This window comes from Polypterus senegalus, chromosome 12, assembly GCF_016835505.1.
Source record: "Polypterus senegalus isolate Bchr_013 chromosome 12, ASM1683550v1, whole genome shotgun sequence".
NCBI classification, from domain to species: Eukaryota; Metazoa; Chordata; class Cladistia; order Polypteriformes; family Polypteridae; genus Polypterus; species Polypterus senegalus.
The window spans coordinates 53,586,323-53,602,121 of record NC_053165.1 but is presented as its reverse complement, the minus strand read 5'-3'; the positions used below and the strand labels follow the sequence as shown (position 1 = coordinate 53,602,121).

General features: G+C 40.6%; 1 protein-coding gene across 1 annotated transcript in view; it reads right to left on the bottom strand.

The window, feature by feature from the left end:
- Positions 1-13,974, bottom strand: part of srrm4 (serine/arginine repetitive matrix 4) — a 162,749-nt gene extending 148,775 nt beyond the window's left edge. The window contains exon 1 of the mRNA XM_039771315.1: positions 13,403-13,974. Within this exon, the coding sequence (XP_039627249.1) occupies positions 13,403-13,533 (131 nt within the window). The 5' untranslated portion in view covers positions 13,534-13,974. The remainder of the gene's footprint in view (positions 1-13,402) is intronic.
- Between the last annotated feature and the right edge of the window lie 1,825 nt (positions 13,975-15,799).

Here is a 15,799-nt window from a genome sequence, read left to right as displayed (position 1 = left end):
CATAAGTAGGCTGCTGAGGTGTTAATTCAAAGTCAAAGTGAACTTTATTGTCATCTCAACCATATACAAGTTTACAGATAGAAGAAATTGCGAAGCTCATGGTCCACAGTGTAACATGACGTGCAAATAATAAATTATAAATAGAATTCAAATTTAAAATTTAAAATTAAAACACAAAAAAGACATTGTGCAAAGACAAGACAAAGAAGTAGCAGCAATATTGGCGTGTAGTTAGCAATATAAACATTGATGCAATGTATGGTATTTGCAATCTAGATACATTAATATAGTCAATAGATAAATAATATAATAAATAAAAAATAGATATAGATAATACATAAATCATCAGTGTATGATAATAGATGTTTAAGACATGTGTAAACAATAACAGGTCAGAATGTTTCACAGCAGAAGGATATCAAGAGTGTTAAAATACTTAAGGGTAAGTATGAGATTTTCAGTTCTATTCTACATGCACTCGTCTTTGCAGGAAAGTGGCTTGTATGTATAAAAGTTCTGTGTTTAGAGGTGGTTGAGGTAGTGTGGAAGATCCCGGGGGCAGCATGGTGTTAAGGAGTCTGACAGCTTGGGGTAAAAACTCTCCTGCAGCCTGGCAGATATGGCTTTGATGCTGCAGTATCTTCTCTTGGATGGCACAAGTGTGAAAAGTCCATGTAAGTGGTCCTGCACAATGCTGCAGACCTTGCGGACACTGCGTTTGTAAAATATGTCCTGAGTGAAGGGAGAGGCACCCCAATAATGTTCTCTGCTGTCTTCATTATCCTTTGCAGGCGCTTGCGGTCAGATATGTTGCAGTTGCCATACTAGACAGTGATGCAGCTGGTCAGAACACTCTCAATGGTGCCTCTGTAGAACATGGTGAGGATGAAAGGGGGAAGACTTGCTCGCTTCAGCCACCTCAGGAAGTTTAGTCTCTGCTGGACTTTCTTGATTAGTGATGAGGCGTTATGTGTCCACGTAAGTTCCTCAGTTATGTGCACACCGAGGAACTTGGTACTCCTAACAGTCTCCACATCTAAACCGTTGATGCTGAGTGGGATGTGGGCAGGATGTGATTTTCAGAAGTCCACAATTATCTCTTTTGTCTTGTCAACATTGAGAAACAGATTGTTGTCTTCACACCATGCAGACAGTCGTTCCACCTCAACTCTGTATGCTGTTTCATCATCCCTGCTTATTAGTCCCAGCACCATTGTATCATCCGCAAACTTGATGATGTGGTTGGTGATGTGCGTGGCTGTGCAGTCGTGAGTCAGCAGGGTGAACAGCAGTGGACTAAGCACACAGCCCTGCGGTGCTGCAGTGCTCAGTGTGATGTTGCTGGAAGTGTTGCAGCCCATCCGAACTGACTGGGACCTCTCTGTCAAGAAGCCCAGGATCCAATTGCAGAGGGTGGTGTTCAGGCCCAACCTGCTCAGTTTTACAACAAGCTTTTGAGGGATGATTGTGTTGACGGCAGAGCTAAAGTCTATGTTTGTTGTTCAGTTCCCTTGCTTTCAATTCTCTGTGTGTTCTGGTATTTTGCAAATTCCATTTTCTGATTCTTCTGGGTAATGAACGGTTTGAGTTGATTTTGGATTTCGATTTGCGCTCTGCTTGCTCTTGGATTGCCACTATAGCAATAGTTTGCAATTAGTTTTCATCTTTTTGAATGCTAGGTTTTGAATAAAACATTATTATTTAATTATATGGTATTTTGGGTAGATCATCTTTCCACAGTATCTCTTGCCTTTAGTGCAAAACTTGGTTTGTGTAGGCCTCATGCACTGAAGCTTTATTTGTTAAATTAAGAATGCTAATAGAGGTTTCTTTTTTCAGATCATCAGTTGTTACCCCCACTAAGATGCATACCCGAAACCTCAACACCCCACTGGTCATGTAATAGACTATATAATGTCGCTACAGTATATCCCCAAAACAGACTGCTTTCCATAGCAGTCACAACTCTCTAAACATTAAGCTTGTCATGCCGTTGCATATGAAGATTTTGAGTGTGTAAACCTTGATCTTGGCGACATTAACTTAATGCTTCTATACTATCACCACCCAGATGGTCTGAAAACTTTTGGTATAGATTTATTTTTAGATATGGTATAGATTTTGAAGAAAATAAAATAGTATTTTTTTCAGCATGCTAAAAATTTAAAAACTCGTAAACATCTAAATACGAAACATAAAAATGCAAATACATGCAAATCTGTAAATGCAAAAGGAAGCAGAAGATACGACTTTCTGTGTTGGAGTATGTTAGTCCATGTAAACAGAATGAGAGTACAAGGAGAAGCTACATCTTTGGCAGTGTTTGCTTGGTAGCAGCCACACGAGTAAGTGAGTGAGAAAGAAGCTGCACACCTGTTATTGAATCTGTTTGAGTTTAAGAACATTAACAAGTGTGTCAATGGATAAGAGACATATCTATGTGCACAATTAATTAGTAAAACATGTATTGTTGGTTATAAAAATACCTTTCAGTCTGTAAAATACATACAAATACATCATACTGGTACCTACTAAAACTCTCGTGGTCTTTTTTTACCATACCGTTATGCCCATTTTTGGCCATACTACCAAGCCACCCAGATCCGGCAGACTATGCTGTTATTTTATATGACTAGACTTTTATCCAGTGACAGTATTTGAAATGACAGCCACTTGGGCACATCTAACACTCTTGACCCTGGAATAGGATTTGGAATTAAGTGTGTTATCATCAGTGATGGACCAGACACAGAACTTATTTAGTCAAACTCCTTAACGCTTGCCTGCATCTTTCGTAGTTTGTGAGTTTGCAAGGAGAGAATGAATGTTTTGGGCTTTTTTTAAACTTGCTATCCTATTTTTAATTTCATATTAAATAAACTGAACAATGCTTGAAGAACTGAATTTATTTTGAAAAATTATACACATTGCAAGCCATTTTTGTATTAAGCATGTTATGTTTGTGTTTTTTAATGTATGTTTTATTTGTAATTGTATGTTGCATGTAAACCAAATGTTTTTGAAAAGCTTTCTAATTTATTATGTATTCCTTGTCTCATCTCTGTCCTCTTGATGGTGAGCCATGTTGCTTTTACTGTCATTATATTCTAACTTGGCATTAGCTTATCTTTTGCGACATCCTAATGTGCTTGTATACAGTACACTGTGAAGGACTCATGAAAGGCACAACATAAACATTGATAGTCTGTGTCAGATCCTACCAAATGCTTAATTCACTTATACAGTCCTGAGATAAAAGCTATTCCTGGCAGCACAGGTTCAAGGCAGGAACTACAGTCTATGCCCATGGACACACTCACTCTTATGCACCAGGCTAAAACTGACCAACCTGCATAGCTGTGGGATGTGGTAGGAAAACCCACACTAACATGAAAGGGATATGTGACCAGGCTGTGAAGTAAGAAATATAATTTGAGGCAAATAAGTGGTAAAGCTAAGGCAGTCCACCATCAGATGTTCATTATGCTGCTAACACTACAGCTTATTATTAAAGAGAATAGCCAGAGTGGCAGTGAGGACAAAGGCACCTTGCAGAAAGTCACATCAGTGCTGGCACCACAGGATATTTTTGGGCTATGTGCTGCTATTTAGAAGTACATTAAGTGTAAGTAAGACACCATATTCAGCTTTCTTCACAATGTCCCAGGAAATTATGTTATATTCATCACTTTTGAGACACTAAAGCTTCAGCACTTGCAGTTTGTGTTACTGAAGAAGAACGCCACCCATTCAGCCACCTTGGATCTTGTCATTTAAAGTGATCTTGAGTGCAGTTCTCTACCAGACAGGAATAATGTATCTTTAAATAGCTTCTAACTACTGAGAGTGAATGTCAGTAATTCTTAATTAGGTGACTGCTGAGCGTGCAGTCCAAGGACAAGCAGTGCACTGTGTGCCTACCGCCCGTCTGCGAAGATGGAAGAGAACCGTTTGTACTATATTGCACAAACACCACCAGAAGACAGCAAAGACCACTGTGTATTGTGTAGCCTGCTGCAGGAGCACTACAGTCCACAAACCTTGTGCTAGGCAGCTGCTGGAGTTTAAGACAGACAAAGGGCCAAGTGTGTTACAATTTGTGACCCTTGTGTACTCAGTACTACAGTGCTTAGTGCTGCTGCCGCCTCACATCTGCAAAGAAATGGATTCAAATTCCTGCAGTCACATCGACAGATAAAAGGTCTTTTAGACCTGACTACTGGGTAAAAATGGGTATAGTGAAAACCCATTTTTATTGCACTGCACATTTGGGTCTCCACACAATGGAAGAGATTCATTTGGACAGCAATGTACTTCATGCTGGGCCCACTGCAACAATAGCATGGATAACATTGGCCTGCCATGTTATTGACCATTAGAGGTCAGTTAGTAAAAAAATCTAAAACAATGACAGTAGATAACAATTTAAATTTCTAGTCTTTACAGAGTATACAGTGTTCTTGGAGGTTTTCATATTCTATTGTTATACAACATTGAGTCACAGTGGATTTCATGTGGCTTTTTTGAGACTGATCCACAGACATTTTAATGTCAAAGTGAAAACAGATCTTTGCAAAGTGGTCTAAACAAATTACAAATATAAAATACAAAAAAAATTGATCCACCCTTTAATGTAATACCACTAAATCCGCACTGATGCAGCCCATTGGTTTTAATTACTGAATATCTCTTGGAGACCAATCTATTAAATTAATCGTTCAGAAATGCAAATGCCTGAAAATCACTGGGCATGTCAAATTTAGTGAACATGTGTCGACTTTCAAGCCCAGTTCTACTTGCCCCTTACTTGTGACAGCCAAAAGCATACTGCCTGATCGAGACGGCACTGTACGAAGGGTTAACAGGTTTGGCGAGATCAGCAGCAATCTTTGGCTTTTTTTTCTTTTTCCCATTCTGCTTTGGTGTGTAAAACACAACACATCACACAGACAAGCTTCACTTCTGTTTGTGAGCTTCAAAACACACATGATCTTTACTCCTTGTCACTACATTCTATGAATTGTGCTTCCAGATGTGTATTCATTGGTTGTTGCACACAGAGCCCATCCTACAATTAAAGGCAAAATCAAACCTATTTAACTTTGTCAGAGTGAGTCATTGGGCACGTCACATTATGCGACTGGCTTCAAAGGAGCGTGCCACTGACTGTCTGTGACTTGCTAAGATTATGTACATTTGAAGTCAGAAGTTTACATATGCTTATAATAAATATAATTACTGCATACAAATGTGAAATGCCATCTGTTGGAATGACAAATGCAATCCATATGCTTCTGTTTTAGGCCATTTGATATTGGATTCGTACTAGTAACATTGAAGTTTGTCATATGTTATCTTTTGGAATTGTAAGTGAAGGGCATTACTGAAAATATTTTTCATGCACAGTCTGTTGGAATGACAGAGATACAGCAACCAGAAGGACACACAGACACTTGTCCTAATATTAAGGTGCACTAGCTGTGCTAGCCATCTTAGATGGGTTGAAATTTAAAATAATCGTAGACCACAGCATTAATGTTTGCAGTGCACCATCTGTTGGAAAGTATTTTGTAATGCGTGTTGTAATAAAATGCATTACATCCATCATTCCAACAGATGGCTCATCACAACTGTTTGTAGTAATGAAAAGCATTACATTTCTCATTCCAAATATCAGCACTGCTTTTACAAACCCTATACTAAATATCATACAACAGAGACATAGCATCTGGACAGACACTAAGACACTTGTCCTTTTAATAAGATGGCTTTCCATGTAAAGAGTGCTTTCAGATGTTGTTGTCCTAAATATTCTCTTTCTATTTATGGTTGCATTCATGTTTTTATTTTAATAGGAAAAGTCAACATTAAAAATGTGCATCTTTCCCTTACATACCTTATTGCCAAGAACATCAAGTGACTTGCTCAGAGACTCCTTACACACTTAGAGAGCTGGGATCAAATTCTATTCCACTGACATCAAGTATCTGTGACTGAGCATTACTGTTATGAAATGGTGCAGCCATGACCCCCCTCCCCTCCACCCTGTCAGAGACACTGGTACATAAAACCACAGGGTTAAAATTGGAAGACAACACTAAGCTCACTACCTGTGACAAACTAAACTCAGAATTAGGTGTGCCATACCACCCTCTAGTGCCCAAATTGAGAACAAAATGATTATCATGGAGATAGTTTACGAACTTAACTTAAGTCTGCTACCTCTATAGCACAGGTGTCAAATTTCAGGCCTGGAGGGCCACAGTGGCTGCAGGTTTTCTTTGTAACATTTTTCCTAATCAGTGTCCAGTTTTCACTGCTAATTAACTTCTTTACCCTCTATTTTAATAGCTCTGTTTTTAAGGATTAACTCTTCTGAATTGATTCTTTTCCTCATTAAATGACAGCCAAACAGAAATGAGACATGAAACGAGCCAACAGACGACCAGCTAAATTGGGACTTCAAACTCCAACCAGTTCCTTAATGAGAAGCTGATTCTTGCTGTTAATTAAACCCGTTATTCAATTCCATAGCTTGTTGCTGCTCTCTTTTTGCCAGAGCAGACATTTCCAAAACTGTTGATATTCTGTTTTTTTCTAAGAACTCCTAAAATGTTTTGGTAACCTGAGGGATCAACCTTACTGAGACCTTCATCTTTATTTTCAGATTTTGTTTGATGGGTATAGGTGAGCTGGTCATGTCCTGCTTGTTTTATGTCTCATTACTGTCCGGCTGCTAATTAAGGAAAAAACAACTAAGGGGCTGGAGTCAAACTAATTAAAGCTAAGGCTAAAGAAGTTAATTAGCATCAAAAAGTGGTCACTGATTAAGAATATGGTTAGAATGAAAACCCTGCAGCCACTGCGGCCCTCCAGGACTGGAGTTCGACACCCCTGCTCTATAGTGTCATCAGAAACTGCCTTTTCAGCCCTTAAAATATACAAATACTAGCTGAAAGCAAGTAAAGAAAATTTTGATCAAAAGAAACAAGACAAAGTGTCTTTGATATTTATATATCTATCTACCAATAAAAATGAATAAAGAGAAGACAATGCAAAATCAAACACATACTTTTGGTACCCTTTTAGAGTGGTTTAAAACAAATGGGATGAGGCCGCACACCTACTTCTAAGGGCAGAAAGCGTGTTGGTAGCAGGTTTCTAACATGAACAGAAATCTCCAGTTTCTATGATGCTGACTCCTTCAATGTCCATTAATGAGTCTTTCTCCCATACGCTGACCAAGGTACTGTACATGCCCACACACTTAATTTAAAGACAGGGCCCTTTTTTAATCACCTGTCCCATTTGGAGGAGCCTTGCCAACATGTTCTACCGTGGATTACTCAGATTCTGCAAAGAAAAGCAATCCTTCTCTTTTACTCATTCCCACATAAAGCCTTTCCAGAGAGAAAGTCGCGCAGCAAGACAGATTTCTACAATTGCACTGCTTCTGCATAAATTGCCCAATATATACAGCAGCCTTGGCCAAATTCTGCCGAGAGAAGTAATAAAAAGTGAGTCAAGGGATGTCATTTGAACACAAACAATACATCTGGCTCTCAGGGGGTCTGGCGGGCAGTGTGCCCGCAAGAAAACTGAATTGTGAGTTTATTCTTCTGCCATGATTGCCTGCAGTTGGGTATGATCGGTTTAGTTTTTGAGATTTTTGAAATAGCTATGCTGAGGCACTGACTGCTATAAAAAACACTGTAATGATGAGAAAACCTTCACTGCATGGATCATAATCTCATGTGTGGTTGGATAGTCCCCCTGGTTATACACATCTCCATGATGCCGTGCCCCAGATAGGACAATGCCAGAGGAATTGGTCACCACGGGCTCATCTGTCTTAATGCTTGCTCTGTGAATTGTTTTACTTATTAAAGTGAGGTTTAATTAGGCATGCAATGGCCATTGTGAGACACAGACTACTTCAGTAAATGTATATAAACAAACTGTAAATATAATAGCTGAGGGAAATAAACTAATAAAATGACATTGATAAACTGACATTGGTCCTCGGTGAAGTACAGTAGCTCCAGACTGCTGTAGCCCGAGGCCACAAACACGTGCCACTGGACCTTTTAGCCCCTGCAGTTCTGCTTAGCAGTGTTTGCTCATCTTATAAATCCAGCATTACCCTTTACTTTACCAAGAAAAGCACACATGGAACTAGAGAAGAAACAACCTCCAAAAAAGTGAACCAACTCCATGGAGTGGACTCCTGTGACATTGTTTAAGTACCCCACACAGAAAGAGCGACCCCTATCAAACAGGTCCATGGAGCTTTGAAGCAGCAATGTTAACCTCTGCACCAAAATCTTAAATTCTCCACCCATTTTTCGGTCTTGAGTACACATTTCAAGGGTATCTGAAAAGAATACAGGAAGGTATCAGGAGCTAAAAGGAGCACCAGCCTTTGATAGGTAAACTCACTCATATTGAACTAATTTAGAGTCACCCACATACCGTTAACATTTGACAGTACCCAAAAAAAACCTCAGGTGGCTCAACCTGCTAATACATGTTTATGCTGCATACTATCTTTAACACCAAGCAAAAGCCCATAAGCATACAATATAAAGTAAGACAAAGGTAATAAGACTATGGTGGATGTTCTGAGGAGAGCTTGTACAGGTTTGAGAATATAAAACGATCCTGACAGACACAACAAACGAGTCCAGATCATCATGGCAGGTACACAAGTGGAGAGCTCTTAAATGGAACAGAGAACAGAATTTGTTTGGGAAATACAACAACAACAACATTTATTTATATAGCGCATTTTCATATAAAAAATGTAGCTGAAAGTGTTTTACATAATAAAGAACAGAAGAATAAAAGACACAGTAAGAAAATAAAATAAGTCAACATTAATTAACATAGAATAAGAGTAAGGTCCAATGGCCAGGGTGGACAGAAAAAAAAAAACTCCAGACGGCTGGAGAAAAAATAAAATCTGTAGGGATTCCAGACCATGAGACCGCCCAGTCCCCTCTGGGCATTCTACCTAACATAAATGAAACAGTCCTCTTTGGATTTAGGGTTCTCACGAAATGACATAAATGATACGACTGATGGAACCTGGCACTCAGGCACACAGTGTGTGAAAAGTGGGGGCCAGTTGAGACGCAGCAGCACACTTCTCCGATGTGTAGTGGGGCTGAGATAAATCTATTGATATGATGCTAGGCTCATTCATACAATACAGATCCATAAATATGAGCCAATGGATCAGAACCTATATGATGATTGACATAGCAAAACCAATATTTATATTGGCAGGCTAGTCTTGTTTTCCAGAATGGCAGCCCATTATACATACACACATAATACAGCACATATATTATATGAATGAATTATAAATATATAGACACACATACACATACACATTAAATACACCCACACCAGCTGTGCTACCCACTGTGTGGGTTGAAATCCAAATAATTAACACAGACCTCAGCATAAAAGGCATTACTACAAATGTTTATGATGTGACATCTGTTGGAATTACAAAGACATAGCAACTGGACAAACTCACAGACACTTATCCTTTTAATAGGAAGATATAGTGTGTGTGTATGCGTGTGTCGTGTATATTGTGAACGCTGGCCCGGACACAGACAGACGGACATCTTTGTTTTCACCCAACACACCGTTTATTTACACTAATATTTACAAAAGTCTACCGTGCAGTCACACCCCAGTGCCTCAAGCACTGATCCCCCAAAGACAAGGCCACACAGTCCTTTTCTGGCCGCCTCCTGTCCTCTCGCCAGCTTTATCTTCCTTCCTCCCGACTCTCACCCCGACTGCTGGGAGGCGGCCCCTTTTATGGGAACCCGGATGGGCTCCAGCTGCTCCCCGGCACTCCTCCGCAGACACGCCATTGTGTGGCGGAAGTGCCGGCTGCGCACCCGGAAGCCGTCCGGGTGTCCCCTGTCGTCTTCCCCCCAGCACTTCCTGGTGTGGCGGAAGTGCTGGGCTCCAGGGCTGTTCAAGCAGCGGGGCGCCGCCTGGCAGTGGCCACGGGCCCCTACAGGGCTGGGCTTCCATGCCCCCTACCCGAAGCCACCAACGTAACCAGGGCGGACACCCCCTCGTGGTCTGGTGGAGGGCCTGTCCCTCCTCCGGTCCTCCTGGGCGTCCTGGCCGGGCTCCTGCCTCGGCTGGATGTGGCAGATGATGGTCTGGAAGTGGGGTGCTGCCTGGCGGTGGCCACGGGCCCCTAAAGGGCTGGGCTTCCATGCCCCCTACCCGAGGCCACCAGCATAACCAGGACGGACGCCCCGTCGCAGTCTGGAGGAGGTACAAGCCCTCCTCTGGTCCTCCTGGGCGTCCCAGCCGGGTGCCACAATATATAGAGAAATATAACTATAAACTTACATATACAAACAAAAAATGCCATGCACTCATGCTTAGAGACACCTTCAGGTCTCTTTCAAGGTACAGAGACCCACCATGGGGACAAGAGGAAGTGCTATTGCTGTCTTATTCTCTCCCATCTGCAGTTCTGTACGGTGCAGACAGGAAGACACCTGACCACTCCTCCTAAGTACTCCCAGGGACCCCACTCCTTCTCAGGGAAGCACTATATATATCTGGTCACTGAAAGTCACCATTCAATTCAAGACCTGCACACAAGAAAGACAGATTTCCAGTATTCAACACAAGTCTTTTCCCTGGCAGAGGTCTGGACAGTGGCAACTTTCTTTTCTTAGTTTTGAACCCAACATTAAATGGGGTTTCCTGATATATATAAAGAAAATTTTGCTTTGCAATCTTTCATGCAGTTGGTTGATTTGTTGTTGCATTAAGTTTAATTGATTGTTAATCTATGTTTGTAAATTTCTTAGTTATTACGTCTTTTCACTTGTGGCAATCAACTTTTGTTACCTGCCCTACTACACTTGAACAAACAGGCCTAAGCCTAATGTTACTCGATTATATTTACCTCTTTTGTAAGTCACTTTGGATAAAAGTATTATATATATCTGTCTATGCGTGGAAGTGTGTGTGTGTATCCAGCTTTCTACAACACAGGCTTATACAGCTATATTGTATACTAATGTCTCTATAAATGTACATTGTAGTGCAGTGGTTAATGATTCTGACTCACAGTATCCTGGGTTCAAATCCCACAGCTAATGTCTGCACAGCTTTTCCTTCCACAACCCCAAAGACAGGCAGATATGTTGGGTTAACTGCAGATTCTGAATTGGTCGGGTGTGTATATGTGGCCACTGTAACATATCAGCACCCTTTGTGGGGTCATTTTCTATACTGTACTGCTTGGGTAGGCTCCAGCCTCACTTAAACACTGACTTGAATAATGTCATAGAATTGTTTAAATTCAAGTATGTATTTGCATGTCACAGTAACATCTCACTGATCATGTCAACTTTGAAAAGTGTGAATCAGTGTTGTTACATCTTGTTGGAGATTATGCAGAACTTTGAGTGTTACAAGCAACCTATTTTCCTTTCTTAAATAATGCTTAACTAAAAATGACACTATATAAATTGAAGGATCATGTGATGGTCTAACATATTCGGAAAAGAAAAGCAAGACCAACTGTCTGTGACAATGACAAACCACAGAAGACACCAGGCTGTGTCATTCATTCTCCCTAGAATCTCTATCTTTTCTTTATTTTGCTTATGGACACGCAGCCGCTTAGTGTGCGTCTCAAGCACAGTGTCATGAAGTAGAAGGTGAATAAACAGCAGCTTGATGCTTCTTGGCAAAAGAAAAATTGATAGTAGACTGGCAGACAAAACCAACCAGAAGATCTTCTAATGGTCACAGTCCAGTGGATGTGGGTTTTGTTTTCTGAGCAGATCAGGGTCTCTCCACACCCATTATCTTGCACTGAACCTGAGCATCTAACCCAGGGGTGTAATTAAATTGAGAGTGAGGTGCCTTCTTCATCCTTCTTATCAGGCAGATACAGTGCTGTCTTTCTCCCCTCCCTCCCCTTTTCCCCTTCAGCTAGCATCTGCTCTCTAAAAGCTGTGAAGGTCTGCTGCGACCCTCAACCCGTTTTCACTGCCTGCCATCTGCTCCTTCCTGGTCACATTCACACCCCCACCTTTTTTTCCCCAAACAAAACACACTACATTTTTAATGAAAGTCAGCAAGGCAACAAACAGCTTGCAGGATAAGAGGGCCCGTCAGAGCGGCACTCCAGCTGGAGGGGCACTGAACACGTCGCTGCAAGGGAGGGGGAGGGACAGCATTGGCTCTAATTACCAAACTGCAGACAGCAGGGGAGCCTACAGGCAGCTCTGGGAAGCACAATGAAGAGTGCACATGATACGACTTTTTTCCCTTCTTCCATATAATACCGCTCTCTTTGTTCACATGGTTCCATAAAGGAAAACAACATAGTGCCCTGCCTTAAAAACATGATACTTTTATGTGTGTATCAAGTTTATGCACAATCCATTGCTTACAAAAGATGTCCCATTCATGGCAAAGTGGGCTGCTAAGCTCCAACAGGCTGTATCAATCTTGCCAAGTGAAAATATAAGCTTCCATGTATACAGCATATGTGGACCAGTAAAATTTTAATAAAAGGCAAATCCAAAACAAGAGGTATGCATAAAATGCCAATTTTATAAGCCACTCTGGGGCAATAAGAAAAAACATTAATAAAAGGAAATACCATGTGCACCAAGTGGGAAGACTAAAGTACTGTAAGGAAAGTCAGCAAGTTGATCCCTTCATAATGTTTATATACAATCTTTACAAAATGGCTTATTAAGGCATTAAGTAATATTATTTCTTCCAAAACTGTTAACATAATAAGGAAAATGACAGTCAGTAATTATGGTAAAAGACTGCTGAGTCGTAAACTCAGTTCTACTTTTTACAACGACATGTATATGTCTCTTCATAGGTTTACCGGTGTCATTTAATTAAGTGAACCTGGTCACATTTTTATAAGATTAAGAGCCTGGCAAAACATTTACTTTAGGAGACAAAATCATCCGCTGCCTATCTTTTTATTTTAAGCCCTTTAAAACACAGGATTAGGGAATTTTAGTTGTCTCAATGAACCTGAAATATACACACGGAACTGGGAGTTACATATAGATAAAATAAGGCAATCCTCTCATTCGTGTTTGGGGTCTTTTAATAGAAAAGACTAGAAAAAGGATCAATGCATTCCATTTCATGCGTAAACTGAAGGAAAACTACTGCTATCAGATGATTTCTACACTGATGCGCTTTGTCTCATGGATTTCATAATAGGTTGTAAACGACATCTTTAAGACAAAGAACGAGCACCTGTTATCCTAGTATGTGAGAGCAAAACTAACAATCGGGACCACAAGCACTGCCAGCTCCACCGCCAGAGATAAGGCATACGCGGGGCACAAAGGGGTACGCCTACCTGAGTACAGTCCTACGAGCCGTGATACTCGCGATGATAATGCTCTCTGGTCGCGGCGTCGCCACTGCTTTGAAGGTTCCCTTCCAGAACTTCTCGAAAAGCTGCTTCTCTCCCTGTTGAACGGAGGCCATGGTCAGAGTCCCAGTCCTCCAGGCAGTGGCAAGAGAAGAAAAGACGCGGCAGAGCCGTGCGGAGCTGTCCAAGTGCTGAACGCAGAGAACAAGCTGGAGAGCGACCGGCTTTTCAACTGAAGCCTCTCTTGCTCTTCTAGTCCATTAATCCTTTCTAAGAACACAATAATCTCTTTCAGCATTTAATGACTCTTTTGCGTTCAGCTTAGTCTTATTCTGGAGAGAAACAAGCAGCCAGGAAACAAATATCCAACAAAGTCCATCCCTACCCACACGAGTCCTAAGGTGTCTGCTTTGAAGTTATCTGCAGTACACCAATACACGCGTACACAATCACTGAAGCACGCTCACACTTCTGAACAGGCAACGAAGATACGACCGAGCAAGCCTTGCGTGCGCCGCGCGTGTGTCGGCACACTCCTGCCTGAATCGAGTGTGCGGCGGATGCGCTCTTGTTTTGTCTCATCCGAAATGTGACGTTAGTCGTGGGGTTTGGTCATCAGCGGAGGACGCCCTCCCCCCGCCTTCCGTCTCCTTCTCAGTATCTTTCAAAAAAGGCGCTGTCTAGTGCTCCATCAGCATAACAAAAGCCGGAGGGGTCTGCGAGTTTACAGGGCAGCGACCTGGAGAGAACCTTTAGAAAATACTGCGGAAGAACTGGCAATGGGTGAAGACGGGGTAGAGCTTAAAGGTTTAGGACAGGAAGTCTGATTACATATAGGAAATGCCCGCGTTAATATTGTAAAATACTGTCACTTTCTACTTAAAACAAGACCACACTATCGCAACTATTCTAGAACAGTGTGCGTATGAATGTATTTGTATATACACGTACATCATACATACTATTACATTTTTGGGACCGCAGGAACGGATCTCTAATATGAGGAAAGATTGAAAGAGCTGAATCTTTTTAGCTTCACCAAACCGTTATTCCGTATATGCAAGGGGAAGGTGCAGAATTAATGGAGGGAAAAAGTAAGGTGAATGCCAGCATTACTATATTGTTGCGTTACTAATGACATGAAGATGAGTGATACTTTTAAACTCCAAGCTAAAAAACTGCACAGGAGCAAGAAATACGTCAACTAAAAATACAGACTGCAAGATTATTTAAAAAGAAAAAAAAAGGTTTCATGTAACAGATCTAAATAAATAAATAAAGGTGGTTTTTGGAACCTTCAAGTCGATGGGTCTTTTGGGAACCAGAACTTGTTCCCCTATTGCATCACTCTGAAGAACCACTATGGAACCGTAGTAAGAGAGCAAACACATGAGCAGCTATCTAATGTCCATAATACAACATCTAAAAATAAAGAAAGGTGAAGGCTTCAGTTATACTGATCTGCTCAGATCCACAAAACATTTTGACGGTGGTCTTAGAAAAAAGTAAATCAACAGTTTTGGAAATGTTTGCTGTGGCAAATTGAGAGCCCCAACATGCCATGGAATTAAATAATGGGTTAAATTAATAACAAAAGTTGCCTTCTAATTAAGGAACTGGTTGGAGTGAAATTGGTTGGAGTGTGAGGCCCTGAATTAACTGGTCATCTGTTGGCTCACTTCACATCTTATTTAAGAAAAACAAAACAATACAAAAGTCAATTAAAATGAAGGGAAAAGTAGTTAATTAGCAACAAAAACTGATCACTAGTTAAGAAAACGGTTAAAATAAAAATCTGCAGCCATAGTGGTGCTCCAGGACTGGGGTTGGAGACCCCTAGACTATATAACAGATAGATAAGAGCCATCAGAAATGTAATGAGTTTAAATTACAGGATAAAGAGGAGGTCAATTAAAATGCAAAGAAATCAAAATATATTATGCTTCTGGATAAATAACTTATATAAAATAAGATATTTTAGTATATAATAAATAAAAGTAAACCTCTTACAATCTTTAAAACAATGTGAATTAATGTTTGCTAGTGATACAATGCAAAATATAATTAACAATTAATTTTTCATTATTAGTATCACACACTGTACAGTAGGCAGTGCTGATATGTATTTGAAAGCACACATTTTGTATACAAATCATAAAAAGATGCAGATGGCAGATAAACCACGATGCCATTCACATGCAGTAAAACTTGCCATTATTTGCACTGTTCTGCCACTGCTATTAGACTGGCAGTATGAGTTCCATTTCTCACTATCAAATACAAAAGCTAGTGCTAATATTTATTCCAATGTACAGTTATTTGTATACAAGTCATAAAAAGATACAACATCATTGCAGATTCCCTCTTTTTTCCCAACAAGGA